The 17,689-nt window shown below is 50.8% G+C and overlaps 2 protein-coding genes and 1 long non-coding RNA gene across 19 annotated transcripts in view; 1 reads left to right on the forward strand and 2 right to left on the reverse strand.

Moving 5' to 3' along the window:
- Window positions 1–6,933, reverse strand: part of LOC144929421 (butyrophilin subfamily 3 member A2-like) — a 23,874-nt gene extending 16,941 nt beyond the window's left edge. Inside the window, exon 1 of one of the 7 annotated variants that reach the window (XR_013634628.1) lies at window positions 6,584–6,933. Coding sequence is in view for 1 of the 7 variants with exons in the window: in XM_078848837.1 (XP_078704963.1) it covers window positions 5,774–5,891 (118 nt within the window). In the remaining 6 variants the exon portion in view is untranslated. The other 6 variants (XR_013634630.1, XR_013634627.1, XR_013634632.1 and 3 more) reach the window with 6 other exon arrangements.
- LOC140898275 (uncharacterized) overlaps window positions 1–17,689 on the reverse strand; it is a 2,445,793-nt gene that overhangs the window by 1,633,640 nt on the left and 794,464 nt on the right. The window lies entirely within an intron of this gene.
- LOC144929428 (uncharacterized) lies at window positions 2,136–11,405 on the forward strand. 2 transcript variants are annotated; one of them, XR_013634656.1, is made up of 4 exons: window positions 2,136–2,323; window positions 2,792–2,926; window positions 8,276–8,371; window positions 11,064–11,405. It is a non-coding gene; the product is annotated as an uncharacterized LOC144929428 (long non-coding RNA). The 2 variants fall into 2 exon arrangements; XR_013634655.1 differs by having other exon boundaries at window positions 2,792–2,896.

Here is a 17,689-nt window from a genome sequence, read left to right on the forward strand (position 1 = left end):
AGGGGGTGGAGGATCAAGCCCTACTCCTGCAGTCCTTGCATGTGAGTCACATCATCTACTGAGCTCAGTGAAAATGTAGAAAGCACCAGGACTGCAAGATGGGACCCTTGAATACACTCAGACTTTGATCTTAGAGCTTGTGTCATCCCAGCCCATCTTTCCAGGGCTTACTCTTGTTTAGATAAGAGCAGGTCTATCAGCTGCTTTTCCCAGTGCAAACTGTGTGTTCAATACACTTATCACTGGTTTAACAAGGCCATTGCAGCTCTGCCTCAGATTGAATCCTCCCCCTGTAAATGCAGAGTTAATTAATAACCCTGCCCTTGCTGGGATGGATTGTTTGGAGAAACTCCTGTACCATCACTACTGCAGAGTCAGATGTTTTGAGCCCAGCCCCCCAGATAGGAGAGGAATGGCTCTGGGTGATCTTAGGGGAGCAGCAGAGCTGGGGGTACAGAGGGGCTGGGCAGCTAAGGGGCTATTGGGTGGTAGGAGGAGTATGGGGTTGTTGCAGGTGCTGTGGGAGAGATGTGGGAGAGAAGGTTTATTCATAAAAGGAAAAAGATATAGATGAGAGCTAGAACTGGTTAGAACTGGTAGAATCAATTACATACAGTGATGGCAAAGTTCTTGATGGCAGGCTTGCAGCAGTGATAGAATAGACTGCAGGTTCAAATCAAGTCTCTGGAGAACAGCCACAGCTGGGATGGGTCATCAGTCCTTCGTTCAATGCTTCAGTGTAGCAAAGCCCCTCCAGAGATAAGAAGCAGGATTGAAGACAAGATGGAGGAGCTGCAGCAGCTTTTTATATTCTCTTGTCATGTGGTCTTTCTTTCTTTGTTCCAAAGACAAGCTGTCCATCACATGGCATGGAAAAACCGCAGAGTTCTCTCCATAGGCATGTCCCTGCATAACTTGCTGAGTCACAAGGCGTGTCTGCCTTCTCTCAATGGGTCAAATGTAAAGCTGATGGTCCTAACAAGCAGGCTAGGCAGAGCTGACACCAACTTGTCTGGGGTGTCACCCAGAAGCATAGCATAAGTTTGAAATACAGACAGTATAGAGCCAATACTTATATCTTTAAATAAAAAAATGATACATGCAAACAGATAGCATAATCATAACCAGCAAATCATAACCTTGTCTTAGACACCTCATTTGACCCCCTTTATACAAGATTTGGTACCACTACAGGACCTTGGTTGCAGCAATGATCTATACGGTCCCAGATTATGTCAATAACGTCACGGATGGGGCGGTGGGATGGGAAAGTATTGGGGGTTCTTGGGGGTGCAGAAGGGACAGCTGAGGGACTGGGGCTGTGGGGAGCTCTGTTTGGGGCAGAAGGGCTTGGGGAAGCAGGGGCCACAGGAAGAGAATGAAGGCTCAGAATGGGAGAACCCCTGCAAGGGGCACTAAGGCAATCACACCATAAGTGACTGCTCCCTCTTTGGCCTAAGTAGTTAGCCAATATTTAGGACCTTACTGGGTTGTTTCTGTCACACATGACCCCTGTACAGTGTCCAAGTGGGCTGGGCCAAGAGGGAGAATCCCACCCAACAATGGCCTTAGAGGGGAGGCAGAGGGAGGGGGAGATTAGTGTTCACACTTCTCAGCACATGATGGGACAAGGGGAGAATCCTGATCCTCAGACTGGGTGGTTGCTTTGTAACTTTGCAGTCGAGATACTGTGGTGATGGACACCAGAGTCTGTAGCTACATAGACACAGGAGGTGTGTTCAGGGATAGCCAGGTGTGTGTGTATAAGTGAGAGTGAGAGATGTGATGCTCCCTGTACAGCGTCCTCACTGAGAGCAGATGGAGCGACTGGCTGGAGCTGAGGAGAGGCCAAGCTGCAGGAACTGGTTGACATGAGGGTAGCCCATGGCTCCGTGTTGCAATGACTATTCTCAACTCACCCCACAGCAGGAGGCAGTTGGCAGAAGGGAAATGCCCAGTTGCTGTTAGGGCAGCACTTTTAGGGGAACAAGGAAGTGAAATTAAACCTGTCACTCCTGGTTCACACAGGGGCAAGCAGGAAAATCAGGCCAAGTGAAGGTGAGGAAGCTGCCAACTGGCCTGTGTCATCTGACAAGTCTGCACAGCAGCTGCTCCGTGCAGAGCAGGGTGGGGGGAGGACACACCCCGACAGGGCCGGGCTGTTGTGGTTGTGGGCGGTTCTCTCCCCAGGCCCAATGGTAGGTGGTGTCTGTGGGTGGAGAGGGCACAGGGCTGCTCACTCCAGAGCGGCACCGAGCTTGAGGAAAGCACAGAGGGGCTGGCAGCTCCCAGGGACAGACAGAGCTGGGGCCAGAGACTGATGGTAAGGACTGACTGGCCCTACCCACACCATTTTTTCATTCGGGCCCTGGGGCATCTGTACAGAGGGACTGGATACCTCCCCCGCATTCCCCATCACATCGCCCATGGATCCAGGCAGATCTGGGAACCTCCCTCCCCACTTCAGTCCCCTGTTGCCCTTTTAAGTCTCCATCTCTCCTTCCCCCTCTCCTCTCCCATCGGGTTGGGAGACTCTGTCCCTGGCCCAGTCCCGGGGCGGTCGCTCTCCCGGAGCTGGCTCGGCTCCTGCAGGTGCTCAGGGGGGCAGAGCCTGGTCGGGTCAGGGAGGGCAGCAGCAGCTCTGGGACTCGCAGACCCCCGCCCGGGAGCAGAGATGGGGTGAGGAGGGGCCATTTGTGGAGGGTCACTTTCCTGGGGGCTCCGGCTCAGGAAGTCATTCAGGGATCCAGGGATCTGCCTGTGCCTGAAACACCAGGTTTGTGTTTCCCAGATTAACAGGATTTAGGTGGGAAGGCTATGACAGATTCAGAGGTGGCAGTGGGAGTGACCCATGTAGCAGATGACACAATGAAGATGACTGGATGTGGAAGCTGTGGTATGTACATGATCCTGGAGGGGGCACCTGGTAAGAGTTTTGTCTGCATGAAATGCCGTCTGATAGAGCTGATGGAGGAAAAGATCAGAGGTTTGGAGATGCAGGTGGAAAGTCTGGTAGAGTTTAGGAAGGGGTTTGAGCAGATTATGGAGCAAAGACATGAGGTATCTGAAGGGAAAAGCTCAGACTTGCAGATGGAAGCAGGACTAGGGAATTCTGAGGGGAGACTGGGTGAGGAAAGTGGTCAGTGGAAGCATGTGACTAAAAGAACTAGGCAGAGGAAAAGACGGGCTAGTGAAGGAGAAATAGAGCTTCAGAATAGGTTTGCAGAGTTGGAAAATGAAGAAGGGGCTCAGCAGGTAGTCACTGAAGGTGACAGGGCAAGGAAGAAGAGAAGAGCGGTTAGTCCTATAGGAAAAGGGGAAGAGTTAATGGAGTTTACACCAAATATGAGCCCCAGGAGGATACAGGATGGGTTAAAAAGGATTACAAGGGAGAATGGGAATGGAAAGAACTTGCAGCCAGAGGGAACAGGGGATAGACTGGAGAATAGCACCGTCACTAGGAAAAGGCAGGTCTATGTGATTGGGGACTCTTTACTGAGAAGAATAGATAGGCCTGTAACCAGAGCTGATCCAGAAAATAGGAGGGTGTGCTGTCTTCCAGGTGCTAAGATACGGGATGTAGACCTGAGGTTGAAAAGGATTCTAAAGGGAGCGGGAAAGAATCCCCTAATTATCCTTCATGTGGGAACAAATGATACGGCTAGATTCTCGCTGGAAAGTATTAAGGGAGACTATGCTAGGCTGGGGAGGACGCTTAAGGAAATTGAGGCTCAGGTGATCTTTAGTGGGATTCTGCCTGTTCCTAGAGAAGGGCAACAAAGGTGTGACAAGATTATGACTATCAATAGATGGCTTAGGCAGTGGTGCTATAAGGAGGGCTTTGGGATGTATGGCCATTGGGAGGCATTCATGGATAGAGGACAGTTCTCTCGGGATGGACTTCATCTGAGTAGGGAAGGAAATAGACTTCTAGGATGGAGGCTGGCACAACTGATTAAGAGAGCTTTAAACTAGGAATTTGGGGGAGATGGTTGGGAGATGTCCAGGTAATCTCCACGCCAGAATTTAGCATAGAGTGGAAAGAAAATGAAGTAAGAGTGGATACAGCTGTAGGTAGGAGGAAGGGCAGTGTAGATACAAGTCTAATAGGTTATACTGGTAGTAAAATAACCGTGCCTAATAGGGTACAGAATGTGAGTGAGGCCAAACAGCAAAAATTAAGATGTTTGTACACTAATGCAAGGAGCCTAGGTAACAAAATGGAGGAACTAGAGTTACTGGTGCAGGAAGTGAAACCAGATATTATAGGTATAACAGAGACCTGGTGGAATAGTAGTCATGACTGGGCTACAGGTATTGAAGGGTATGTGCTGTTTAGGAAAGACCGAAATAAAGGTAAAGGTGGTGGAGTAGCACTGTATATCAATGATGAGATAGAATGTAAAGAAATAAGAAGCGATGAAATGGATATGACTGAGTCTGTCTGGGCAACAATTAAATTGGGGAAGAAAACTATTAGAGCCTCCCCTGGGATAGTGCTTGGGGTGTGCTATAGACCGCCGGGATCTAATTTGGATATGGATAGAGCCCTTTTTAATGTTTTTAATAAAATAAATACTAATGGAAACTGTGTGATCATGGGAGACTTTAACTTCCCAGATATAGACTGGAGGACGAGTGCTAGTAATAATAATAGGGCTCAGATTTTCCTAGATGCGATAGCTGATGGATTCCTTCAGCAAGTAGTTGCTGAACCGACTAGAGGGGATGCCATTTTAGATTTGGTCTTGGTGAGTAATGAGGACCTCATAGAGGAAATGGTTGTAGGAGATAATCTTGGCTCAAGTGATCATGAGCTAATTCAGTTCAAACTGAATGGAAGGATTAACAAAAATAAATCTGCAACTAGGGTTTTTGATTTCAAAAGGGCTGACTTTCAAAAATTAAGGAAATTAGTTAGGGAAGTGGATTGGACTGAAGAATTTATGGGTTTAAAGGTAGAGGAGGCCTGGGATTATTTTAAATTAAAGCTGCAGAAGCTATCGGAAGCCTGCATCCCAAGAAAGGGGAAAAAATTCATAGGCAGGAGTTGTAGACCAAGCTGGATGAGCAAGCATCTTAGAGAGGTAATTAAGAAAAAGCAGAAAGCATATAGGGAGTGGAAGAAGGGAGGGATCAGTAAGGAAAGCTACCTTATTGAGGTCAGAAGATGTAGGGATAAAGTGAGACAGGCTAAAAGTCAAGTAGAGTTGGACCTTGCAAAGGGAATTAAAACCAATAGTAAAAGGTTCTATAGTCATATAAATAGGAAGAAAACAAAGAAAGAAGAAGTGGGACCGCTAAAAACTGAGGATGGAGTGGAGGTCAAGGATAATCTAGGCATGGCCCAATATCTAAACAAATACTTTGCCTCAGTCTTTAATAAGGCTAAAGAGGATCTTAGGGATAATGGTAGCATGATAAATGGGAATGAGGATATGGAGGTAGACATCACCATATCTGAGGTAGAAGCGAAACTCAAACAGCTTAATGGGACTAAATCGGGGGGCCCAGATAATCTTCATCCAAGAATATTAAAAGAATTGGCACAAGAAATTGCAAGCTATCACTGATGATGTAGGAGAAAAGTGTTCCCACATTGTGGCAGTAATTGTGGCATACTTGGCAGTTCTTGGCACAGTTGGAGACAATAAATCATGTGGCAGTCCATATGGCTTCAGACCAGTCACTGTCAGCAAGATTGAAATTCGTTGTCTGTTGGGAAACTACAAATTACCCTGCAAAATTGCTCAAAAAATTTGAGGCACACCACCTGGGATTTTAGTTTTCAACAAATTCATCATCATTGCCCACAAAAGGTGCCATTTCTCTGCTCTCCTGCTCTTCAAGCCTCCTGGATAACCTTTTCTGCCACAGAGAAATTCTTCCATTGTTACTGCACTGTCTGTGCTCGACACGCCCCCCCGCTGGTTGTGTGTCCACACTGCAAACTGCAGAATTCTGCCTTTGGCTGGCTGCGCTTGTGCTCTCTCTGCTAGCAATCGACCCTCATAGCAAGTGAAGGCTCCCCTTCCACTCTCCTGTGTGGCAGAGTCCTTGGAACCCCAACAAGGCTGGGGGGCTCAACCCACAACCTTGTCATGGTCACTCAGGTCAGGGACTAGGGTGTCCCCACTCCGGGGTGCTCTCTCCACACTGGATGCTTCCCTGACCCACTGATCATTACATACAGTTCAAAGCAAATAGAATTTATTAAACAGCAATCGATTTTAAAAAATAAGGAAACAATGGGAAAGGCTAAAGGAAAAGACATGTCACCCCGCTCGGTGGCATGGGGACGTCACAACCAGCGTCTCTGGAATATCAGGGCTGTTCACAGTCTGTTCCTCACACATCCCAGGCCTCCTGCCCAGGCTCTGGCTGTGCTGCAGGGATGCTGCAGGAACTTGCTCTGGAGGTGGCCACACGCTCTAGGTGGCAGGACCCATCTCCCCAGTGTCATCTGCCCCGTCGGGGTTATGATCCCCCCTCCAAGTCTGGCCTGCAAGGCCTCTTGGCTGGGGGCATCTCCCTGCACTGGGCCCGCTGCCCAGGGTCCCCCTTGCTCTCCCCAGCTGCTCACCACACCCAGCTCCGGACTCCTCCAGCCCCAGCTCCAGCTCCACCACTCTGCCTCAGCATGGCGGCTGCTGCTGCTGCTCTGCCTCCAGTTCCCTGGGCTGCTTCTCTGGACCCCCTGGCTCTGGTTGCTGCAGCTCTCCCCCCAGGACAAGTCTGCTCTGGGGGCTGCTTCTGTGACTCTGCTCCCAGCAGCGACCTGCTTCCTGCGCTGCTTTTCTGGCTCCTCTGGATCTGGCCCAGCTCTGCTCCCCAGCTCAGCTCAGGCCCCTGCTTTCTCTTTAGCACAGCCCCACTCTGCCTGACCCAGGCAATTCCAGCTCACATGGAGGGCAGAACCCCCCTGGCCTCCTGACTCCCTGATTAGCCTGCCCACCCTGTCAATCAGGCTGACCTGGAGCATTGGCCTCTCCCCATTGTTCCTGGGGACTGTCAGTCTCAGGGTCCTGATTTCCCATCGACCCTTCCCCTTTCTTTTGGTACTGGGAGCTAACAACTAAAACACCCCCATTGAGTTTTAGTAAGGGGACAAAGCGAGCTGATGGAAAAACAGCTTCTGCCCTGGTGGTTTTATTGTCAGCTGAAAAACTGAAACTGTGCAAGTGAGGCTTTGCACTGGGGAGGGGGGAGTGCTCAAACATTTAAAGGGACAGCACACCACAAGAAGGGGCCAGATCCTTGGCCCAATGGTGACTGATTGGTAATGCCCATAAACATACATTCATCTCCCTTCTGAGGCCTCCCCTGCCCAGGTGAGCACTCGGTTCTGAAAGGCTGCAGCTTGGCTCAGTGTCCTCAAACTTCAGCTAAACGCCTCCGTTTCTGAGAAATCTCGGAGCAGAGCAGACAAGTGGGGAAGAGTCTCCCCCAGGATCAGTGTCTCAGCCAGACAATGCCTCAGAACGTGCCGCTCTGACGCTGCTGCCTCTGCCCAGGTTATTCTCCTGGCTTTGCTATTGAAATGTGCATTTCTTACAGGGCTGGACTGAGGCACCCCAGCCGCAACATGCTGACAAGGGGCCCTGTCGCGGCCCTGGCCCCATTAGCAGTAGTTGTGGAAGGGGCCACCCACACAAGGGCTGTCTGCTGCGGGTGGAGCCTGTGAACCTATTTAGACAAGCAGGAGGAGAGGCTGGGGGCTCCCTCCCCTTGGGAATCCCAGGGGCTGGGTGTCCTTTTTTCCCACAGGATCAACAGCAAGAATCCTCTCCCTCCCATTGAGAGAGAGAGATACTCGAAAAGGCTCAGGGAGCCCCCCCCCATCTATTAGCCAAGGTGTCTATGATTGGATGGGGGAGCTGAGTCATATGACCTACCCCCTGCTGCCACACAAAGCCCCTCTTTTTGCGGAGGGGTTGGCTGTCCCCCAGAGCAGTGAGGCTTGGTGTCAATGTTCCATACAAATAAATGGAGCCGTCCCCTCTCATGGCACTGGGCTCAGGCTCTCTACAGACTCAGGCAGGAATCGCTGTGTCTGTCACATTTGGGGCATGTTTTGAATATTTTCTTTGCAACCCAGAAGGTTTGAAACATTCTCTTTTTAATGAAAGCCAAAAGCCTGATTTTATCACATAACTCCAGTAGCTGGGGCCTAGACATGGGTTTGTAGTGCCCCTGTTTCATCTGGCCCTGCCTCCTGCAAATTCCACCCATCAGATGTGCAGATTAATGGCTATCACACATGGTGCCCCTGCAGGTGAAACTCCAGGAAGCCCTGGGCCCTCTGAGGCTGGAGCTGGAGGAGGCCCTGGAGCTGACATCTGAAGAGGAGGAGAAAACCACAGAGTGGCAGGTGGGTGTCTGGGTTTATCCTTCCCCGAGCCCTTCCCCCTGCAGTGTTCCCAGGGTGAGGGGCCAAAAAGCTATAGGCTGATATTACAATCTCCTCTGGCTGTTTGCTCCGAGATGGTGCCATGGTACCAGGAGCGGGAAATGTTTCTGGTGGGGATCACAGTGAAGCATACCAGGGGACAGTTCCTGTCCCATGGTCCATGGCACAGATTCACCCCCGGGCTCTCTGGGGGCAAGAAGGAGATGACATACTCTTACAATGGGTGTGCAGTGTTTGCATGTGAGTCCATTGCCCCATCATACCCACAAACCACGCTGAGTAACTGCAGACGCAGACAGCCCTCAGGAGTGCCAGATCCTCAGAGGTGCTCTCTGCACATCCACACCCAGGGCACCGGGCTCAGTGTGGGCAGATGTTGCCCTGGCCTTTAGGAGTTTGGCCCTAAGGGAGCAGAGCTCAGGGCAGCCCTGGGACTCACTCAGCTGAGCAGACAGAGACAGCCCTTCTTCTCTGCCATCCTCTGCAGCCATCATAGGGCCACTTGACTCATTAATCCTCAGCTGCTGCCTCCTACAATTATAACTACATGGCTGTGGGCAGCCAGCCGGCCTGCCAATATTCACAAAGCAGATACTGTAGTTGTAGAAGGTTGGCATTTGTGTAGAATATATATATTCTATTTGTTCACTCACCCCCACTTCTGGTATTCTCATTCTAGGCGGGGTGGGTGTGCCTATGCAAATGAGATCGGCCCCTGAAGTTCTCTTCCACAACTTGCCACACCTCACCACCAGATGTCAGGGTGGAGCTCATCCTGACACTGCTTACACGCAAAAAGAAAAGGAGTACTAGTGGCACCTTAGAGTCTAACCAATTTATTTGAGCATAAGGTTTCGTGAGCTATAGCTCACTTCATCGGATGTATTCCGATGAAGTGAGCTGTAGCTCACGAAAGTTTATGCTCAAATAAATTGGTTAGTCTCTAAGGTGCCACTAGTACTCCTTTTCTTTTTCTGGTACTCATATTTAGTTTGTGATCTACTATGACCCCCAGATCCCTTTCTGCAGTACTCCTTCCTAGGCAGTCATTTCCCATTTTGTATGTATGCAACTGATTGTTCCTTCCTAAGTGGAGTAGTTTGTATTTTTCCTTATTGAATTTCACCCTGTTTACTTCAGACCATTTCTCCAGTTTGTCCAGATCATTTTGAATTATAATCCTATTCTCCAAAGCACTTGCAACCCCTCCCATCTTTGTATCATCCGCAAACTTTATAAGTGTGCTCTCTATGCCGTTATCTAAATCATTGATGAAGATATTGAACAGAACCAGACCCAGAACTGATCCCTGCGGGACCCCACTCATTATGCCCTTCCAGCATGACTGTGAACCAACAATAACTACTTTTTGGGAATTGTTTTTCAACCAGTTACACACCCAACTTATAGTAACTCCATCTAGGTTGTATTTCCCTAGTTTGTTTATGAGAAGGTCGTGCGAAACAGTTTCAAAACCCTAACTAAAGTCAAGATATACCACATCTACCGCTTCCCCCCATCCAAAGGCATGTTACTGTGTCAAAGAAAGCTATCCGGTTGGTTTAACATGATTTGTTCTTGACAAATCCATGCTGACTGTTACTTATCACCTAATTATCTTCTAGATGTTTGCAAATTGATTGTTTAATTATTTGCTCCATCATGCATCCCATGAAGTGAACTGTAGCTCACGAAACCTTATGCTCAAATAAATTTGTTAGTCTCTAAGATGCCACAAGTACTCCTTTTCTTTTTGCGGATACAGACTAACACGGCTGCTACTCTGAAAGCTAAATGGTCTGTAATTCCCCAGGTTGTCCTTATTCCCCTTTTCATAGATTGACACTATATTTGCCCTTTTCCAGTCTTCTGGAATCTCTTCTGTCTTCCATGACTTTTCAAAGATCACATCATAGTGGAGCTGAAACCAGGGACTTAGGCCTAAGCTCTTTTTGTGCAGTCACTGGGATCTGTGCTCCTCAGTCACTCAGACATAAGCAAAGATCCACCTCTGTCTGTGTAGTGCCTGGCACAACAGGGAACTAGCCTGAGTGGCCTCTAGACCCCACTGCAATGTCCTCCATGTCCCCCTGGCACCCACCCCTCTCTGCAACTCCCACAGCACCTGCCCCTCCAGGTCCCTTGCTACTGCCCCAAATTCCTACCTCCTGCCCCACCCCTGAGCACCTTCCCTCTGCCCCCTGGCACCTGTCTTTCCTCTTCCCTCACCACCACCACCCTTGTTCCTGCAGCCTGCCCTTCCCCCCTTGCCTCCCTGACATCTGTCCCCTTCCTCTGCCAGCCTTTATCCCTCTCTTCTCTGCAACCCCCACTACTCCCCTCCTATCCTTTCTGATTCCTTGATGCCTGACCCGTCCCTCCCACTACTCCATGGAGATCTCCCCCTTCCCTTCCCATCTGCTCCCCTTCCCTGGTGCTTGTTCCTCCCCTCTCCTATGTCCCTCACAAGCACCTGCCCCTCTTTCCATCTCCTCTCCTTCCCCTGCCCCCTTGGCCTTAGATGGGGCCCTGACTCTCCTTAAATGGCCAGCAACCTTGTGTCACAGCAATTAATGGGGACACAGGTTAATTTCCCTTTGATCCCAGTGACCAGCCCCTGCCTCCAGCACTGACTCTGTGACTCTCTCCCCAGTGGATGTGACTCTGGATCCAGACACGGCTCATCCCAGCCTCATCCTGTCTGAGGATCAGAAAACTGTGACATACGAAGACAAACAACAGGATCTGCCTGACAATATTAAGAGATTTGATACTTATCCCATTGTCCTGGGCTTTAACAAATTGACAGGAGGGAGGCATTACTGGGAGGTGGAGGTGGGAGACAAAACAAACTGGACTCTGGGGGTTTGTACAGAATCTGTGACAAGGAAGGGGAAGATTTACCTATCACCTGAGAATGGATTCTGGACAGTGTGTCTGAGATATAAGGAATATAAGGCCCTCACCTCCCATTTAACGCCACTGTCCATGAGCGTCAGGCCCAGCCGTGTAGGGATTTTCCTGGACTATGAGGCAGGAGAGGTCTCATTTTAAAATGTGACTGACAAGTCCCATCTCTTCACTTTCACTGACACTTTCTCCGGAACGCTCCACCCTTATTTTTATACTTAGAGTTTACAAAGAGGGATTTAGAAACACATCTCCCTTGATAATCTGCCCAGTCCCAGCTCAGGCTGGAGGGAATCTCTGTTCCTGACAGTGACACCCATGGAGGAGCCTGTCCCCTCCCAGTGCTGACCAGCCCCCAGGTGTGTTCCTATAAGGATGGCCTGGGGAATCATCTGCCTGCCACCGCCTCCCCCGCAGTTCCCAGCACCAAGCCTGTGAGCTAGGGGAGAGGAGAGGGGCAGAGGGGGGATGTAGGCTGCTGGGTTGTGGGCATGCAGAGGCAGAGATGTGTGTAGACACAATGTCAGGGGTGGCTGCTGTTGCTGATGTAAGGGGGACTGTTGTCCCCTTACTGAAACTCAATGAGGATTTTTGGTTGGCCCTTCCAGTAACAAAGGAAAGGGGAATTGCAGATGAGAAACCAAGACCTTGGACTGACAGTCCCCAGGACCAATGGGGAGAGGCAAATGCTCCAGATCAGCCTGATTGACAAAGCAGACAGGCCAATGAGGGAGTAAGGAGAGCGGGGTCCCATCCTCTGTCTGCCCATAGGGGCCGAGCTAGAGCCACAACAGCCAGAGCGAGAGAAGCAGGCCAGGGTTCAGCGCTGTGCTGGGAGCAGAGCCACGGCAGCCAGAGCCAGAGGAGCAGCCCAGAGAGCTGCGCCAGAGGCAGAACAGCAGCTGCGCTGAGGCAGAGTGAAGCTGGGGCTGGGGCTGAGGCAGAGCGAAGCTGGGGCTGGGGCTGGGGCTGGGGCTGGGGCAGAGTGAAGCTGGGGCTGGGGCTGGGGCTGGGGCTGGGGCTGGAGCAGTCCGGAGAGCAGCTGGGGAGAGCGAGGAGGACCCTGGGCAGCGGGCCCAGTGCAGTAAGACCCCACCAGCCAAAAGGCATTGCCGGCCAGAGTTGGCAGCAAACCATAACCCTGATGTGGGGGCCGATGCTGGGGAGATGGGTCCTGCCACTTTCTCCCCAGCACCGGTCACCGCCAGAGCAAGTGTCCGACCCGCAGCATCCCTGCAGCACAGCCAGGGCCTGGGCAGGAGGCCTGGGACGTGTGAGGAACAGACTGTGAACTGCCCGTAAATTCCAGAGACGCTGGTTGTGACGTCCCCGTGCCACAGAGTGGGGTTACTTGTTTCCTTTAAGCTTTTCCATTTTTTCCTTATGTGACGTTATTGACATAAACTATGACCACATAGATCATTGTTGCAACCACTATTATATATTTGCAGCAAATATTGTACAAAGGTTGTTGTGTGAGATGTCTATGAAAAGGTTATGATTTTCTGGTTATGGTTATGCTGTCTGTATGTGTGTAGCATTTTTGTAGTTGAAGTTATGAATATTGGCTATGTACTTGTATCTCAGTGTGTTTTGATTCTAAGTAGCCTTAGTGAAGCTTTTGGTCAGCTTCTTGAGAAAGGACTGTTCTCAGTAAGTGCCCAATCAAGAAACAGGTAACTGACAATGACTCTGGGAGATGCCAGTCCACATCTGAGCTTTCCTGGGAACGTTCAAACTAACACGTAAACAATGGCGTTGGCCTGCAAACTGAGTCATGCATGGTGGACATGTGACTTGCCCATGTGACTCCAGACTCCATCTTGCTGCTGTCATTTTCCGCAGTAAGAACAAAAGGGGTCCTTCCACAGGCAGAGAATATAAAAGGCCCTGAAAACCCTTCCATTTTATCTTCAGTCCTGCTTCTGACCTCTGGAGGAACTTTGCTACACTGAAGCTCTGAACAAAGAACTGTATGACCCATCCCAGATATGGATGTACTCAGAGACTCAATTTAAACTTGCAGTTTATTCCATCACTGCTACAAGCCTGAACCAGGAGCTTTGCCATTACTGTATGTAACTGATTCCATTTAACCAATTTTAGCTCTCATATATATTTCTTTCTTTTATGAATAAACCTTTAGATTTTAGATTCTAAAGGATTGGCAACAGCATGATTTGTGGGTAAGATCTAACTTGTATATTGACCTGGGTCTGGGGCTTGGCCCTTTGGGATCAAGAGAACCTTTTTTCTTTTATTGGGGTATTGGTTTTCATAACCATTCGTCCCCATAATGAGTGGCACTGGTGGTGATACTGGGAAACTGGAGTGTCTAAGGGAATTGCTTGTATGACTTATGGTTAGCCAGTGGGGTGAAACCAAAGTCCTCTTTGTCTGGCTGGTTTGGTGTGCCTTAGAAGTGGAGAAACCCCAACCTTGGGCTGTAATTCCCCTGCTTGAAGCAATTTGTCCTGAATTGATAATCTCAGAAGTGTCACACCAAAGGCAGCATCTTTACACCTTATATTTTTTAATTTGTTGCTGTTCAGTAAATTGTATTTGCTATGAAATGTATATAATGATCAGTGGGTCAGGGAAGTGTCCAGAGTGGAGAGAATACCTCAGAGTGGGGACACTCTAGCCTTTGTCCTAAGTGACAATGACAAGATTGTGGGTCAAGCCCCCCAGGAATCCTTGACCCAGTGATGTTGGGGGTTATGAGGACTCTGCCACACAGGAGAGTGGAAGGGGAGCCCTTGAGGTTAGGCAGGCTTCTGTGTAAAGGGACTAGGAGTGAGGACTCAGATCCTTTCTCAAGTCAATTCCATTGGGGTAGTGTATAAGCCAGGAAAGTTCGCCACAATAGCGGGACCATTCCCCCGCTTACACTAGGGTGGAGTGGGATGGGAGGCTGCAGCAGTAGGAAGTGAAGAGCCCAGATCACAAGAGGAAGACTTGGGGGAGGGGTATATAATGGAGGGGGGGAAGGCCACAAGTAGGAAGAGCCCCTTGCAGAAATGAAAGAGAAGAGACCCCAGTATATGGAGGTGGAGCTCTGAGAAGTGGATGGGGAGATCCCAGGGAAGGGTTGAGTGGGCAGAAGGGAGGGATCCAGGAACAGAGAAAGCTGAAGTCAGGGAAGGGAGGAATGGTGTTAGGAGAGGTGTGAACAGGGGTAGGCAATGTGTCCATTCACAGACCCAAGTGTCCATGGTAAAAATTTTGAGGTCCATGATAATTTTTCAAAAAAACGTTGAATGACTGAATGACACAACCCCCCCTCCCCCAGTGCCCATCACTAAGTTCAGTAATTTTGCAAAGAGTCCATCGCATAACATGGTGGTGCCGATCCCTGGGTGTGGGTGCCCCCTGCACTCTCTGTTTTTGGGGGAGCCACTAAGCACATGTGGCTCTCAGAATCCTCAGTACAGACAGAACTGATCAAGGTCCCATCTGTGCCCTTAGCTGCACTGCCTCACAGGGCATCTGTGGGACCCTGCAAGACTTGGGGGGAAGGGGAACGTTTATCAGAACTTTATTCTACTGCAAACCATGCCACGGTGTTAGCTGTGCTGGGGCGGTTCTGTTCAGTAACCGGATACCTGGGCAGGCAGTTTGATTTTGTATACAGGCCCACAGTGGGAGAGTGGGGGTGAGTGTGGAGTTGGATGGAAAATAGATCCTGGGAGTGATGGTGAAAAAGTAGCACTCATTGAACGTCTTCAGGGAACCCGGGAACTTGGGTTCACTGATTGTTACACCAACTGGCCCAGAAAGCCTGCTGCTGTGTACCCCGAGGAGCCGGAAGAGGCCTGAAGGCCACAGGTACCAACCCCCGGGGAGGCAGGAAGTAGCCCAGGGGCAGCCCCAGGGGCTGTGGCTCAGTCGGCGCGTTGCGGCTGGATCCCCACCGACGCAGGGGCAGCCGATCCTGCCCCTGCCAGGGCCCTGGGGTGGGACATGGTGGAGTAGGGTGGGGCCGCGTCCCCCTGCCACCCCACCCTGGGTGGCTAACTCCCTACACTTTTCTGAGAAGCTCCTGCTCTGGAGAAGGAGCTTCCTTTACCAGTCACCTTTGCAGACTGTTTGTTCGCTGGCCGCCTGAGACTCCTCAAACCCAGGCCCCAGCCCACCTGCAGACTGTTTGTTTGCTGGCTGCCTGAGCCCCACCCAGGCTAAAGCCAGCCCTGAGATTGTTTGTTGCTGGCTGCCTGAGCCTCCTCAAGCCCGGGGCCCAGTTCAGTTATAGACCCTGTTTAAGGGCTGGCAGCTTGAGCCTCCCAAGCCCAGGCTAAAGCTGGCCTGTGACTGTTGGTCGCTCAGCCCTATTGTGGGCTCTTGACTGTCCTGCGGACTCTGGTCCTGGCCAGATGGGACTGGACTGAGTGGCCTCCCTCACCATGGGAGAGCGAGGGACCATTACAGTGTGCCATCTATCGCCCTGCTGCTGTTAGGGAACCCCAATGCCACAAAGCCATCCACTATTTCATGCGCATTGCCAAGAGTCAGAGTCCTTCATAGCAGGATGCGATTAATGGCCCTGCAAACTTGCATTCATGTGGCCCCAGTGGTGGACTTCCCAGCTCCCAACTAATTCATGCCCAACCAGTAACAGTCTGGAGTCTCCATCTTCCACAGAGTGATCACCATGTGCTTCTCCACCCAGAGGGCAACTTTCATTTTGGTGTCCTTGTGCTTCAGTGCTGGGGCAAGCTCTGCACACAGTTCCATGAAGATGACTTTCCACACAAGGGCGGCAGGGATCATAGGCCAGGAGAGGCTAAGCCTCCCAAAACTGCTGATCCACCACACGTGAACAGCGACACCTGGGCCATGGCCACGCCTGCACTCCGCCCTGAGGTCCCACTCTTCCCTCTGAGGCCTGCCCTCACTCCACCCCTTCCTGGCTCTGCTCTGCCCATTCCCCTGAGGTCCCCACCACATACTGCTCACTGAGTAGGAGGAGAGGAGTGAATGGTGACAGCAAGCAGTGGGAAAAGGGTTTCAGTGGGGAGGTGGCTGAACAGCTCCACCCATTCCCCCTAGGCCTCCTCTGCCCTCTGCTTGCTCCTCTCCTCCTCAGCAGACAAGAGGAGTGACGGTGAGGGGCAGGCAAGGGGGCCAAGTGGTAGCAAGCCATGGGGTGGAGCATGGGCAAGGTGTGGAGAGGGGCAGGGTGTGGGGCAGAGTGGGGGTGGGGCAGGGCAGAGCTTGGGCAGGGCCACCAGAGGAAGGGGCGGGACAGGGGGATAGATTCCCCTAGGGGAAGCTTCACCAACTGGCCATATTTCCACATCCAAAAGTTGTGCAGCCACTGCCTATCATCCCAAACCTACATAATATGATCCCACCACTCAGTGCTTGTTTCCCGAGCCCAGAAGCGACGATCCACCATATGCAGCTGCTCCATGAATGCTAAAAGTAATCTTGTGTTGTTCCTTTCCATGGCACATAGCAGGTCAGGGAACTCTGATTCCTGTCCAGATTGGGAGTCCATGATATGCTACATGACCATCCATGATGTGTTTATAACAGTGACCACAACGGTAGAGAGCAGTGCAGGATCCATCCTTTCAGAGAGAGATGGCGGGCACACAGTAAACAGGGACCATTGAAAAATGCCATGAAACACAGTTGGAAGCCCATGGAATGATAGGGTGGGAAAAACTGCATCATGGGACGTTGAGCCTGCACTCATGACACACTGCGATCCACTCTGTGTTCCCACAACTCCTAGCTGCAGAAGGTGCTGAGTAGCACAGTGGGATAGCCACGCACAGTGCACTGCTCTTACTGTTGAGCACTAAGTGTGGACGCGCTCTGCCGACGGAAGAAGCATTCTGTGAACATGCACAAGTGATGTAATTATACTGGTTTTTGATTGTTGGCATGACTTCAGTCAACAGCATTGTACCCAGTTGAACTAAATATATCTGCAGTAGCATGTCTAGTCATTGCTCCTTTCCCACCACAGTTGAGTTTCCACTCCTGGTCCCAGGTGGTTGCTCCCCAGACACTATCAGGTCTCCTCAGTCTGTTCCCAGATCACCATCTTGCAGCTGGAACAGACAAGTGTCCTGAGAGCCTAGTGGATTGGACGTATCTGTTTATCCCACACACTGTGCAGTGCAGGAGCCTTCTAACCAGCTCCCCTCATGCACGCTGCCCACAGCCATTGGACTTCAACCCTGACCTGGGGAAAATCTCTCTCTAAAGCTGAGATGAAAGTTCTGATTCCACTAGCCATTGAGTCATTGGCCTCTGCTGCTGAGACCGATGACAAAGGGAACCAGTCAGTGCAGGTCCTGCTAGTTATATCTGTGTATGATGGTGACACCTGCCCCACTAGGGACCAGGCTGAGATTC

The sequence above is a fragment of the Lepidochelys kempii genome, chromosome 14 (genome assembly GCF_965140285.1).
Source record: "Lepidochelys kempii isolate rLepKem1 chromosome 14, rLepKem1.hap1, whole genome shotgun sequence".
In the NCBI taxonomy this organism is placed as follows: domain Eukaryota; kingdom Metazoa; phylum Chordata; order Testudines; family Cheloniidae; genus Lepidochelys; species Lepidochelys kempii.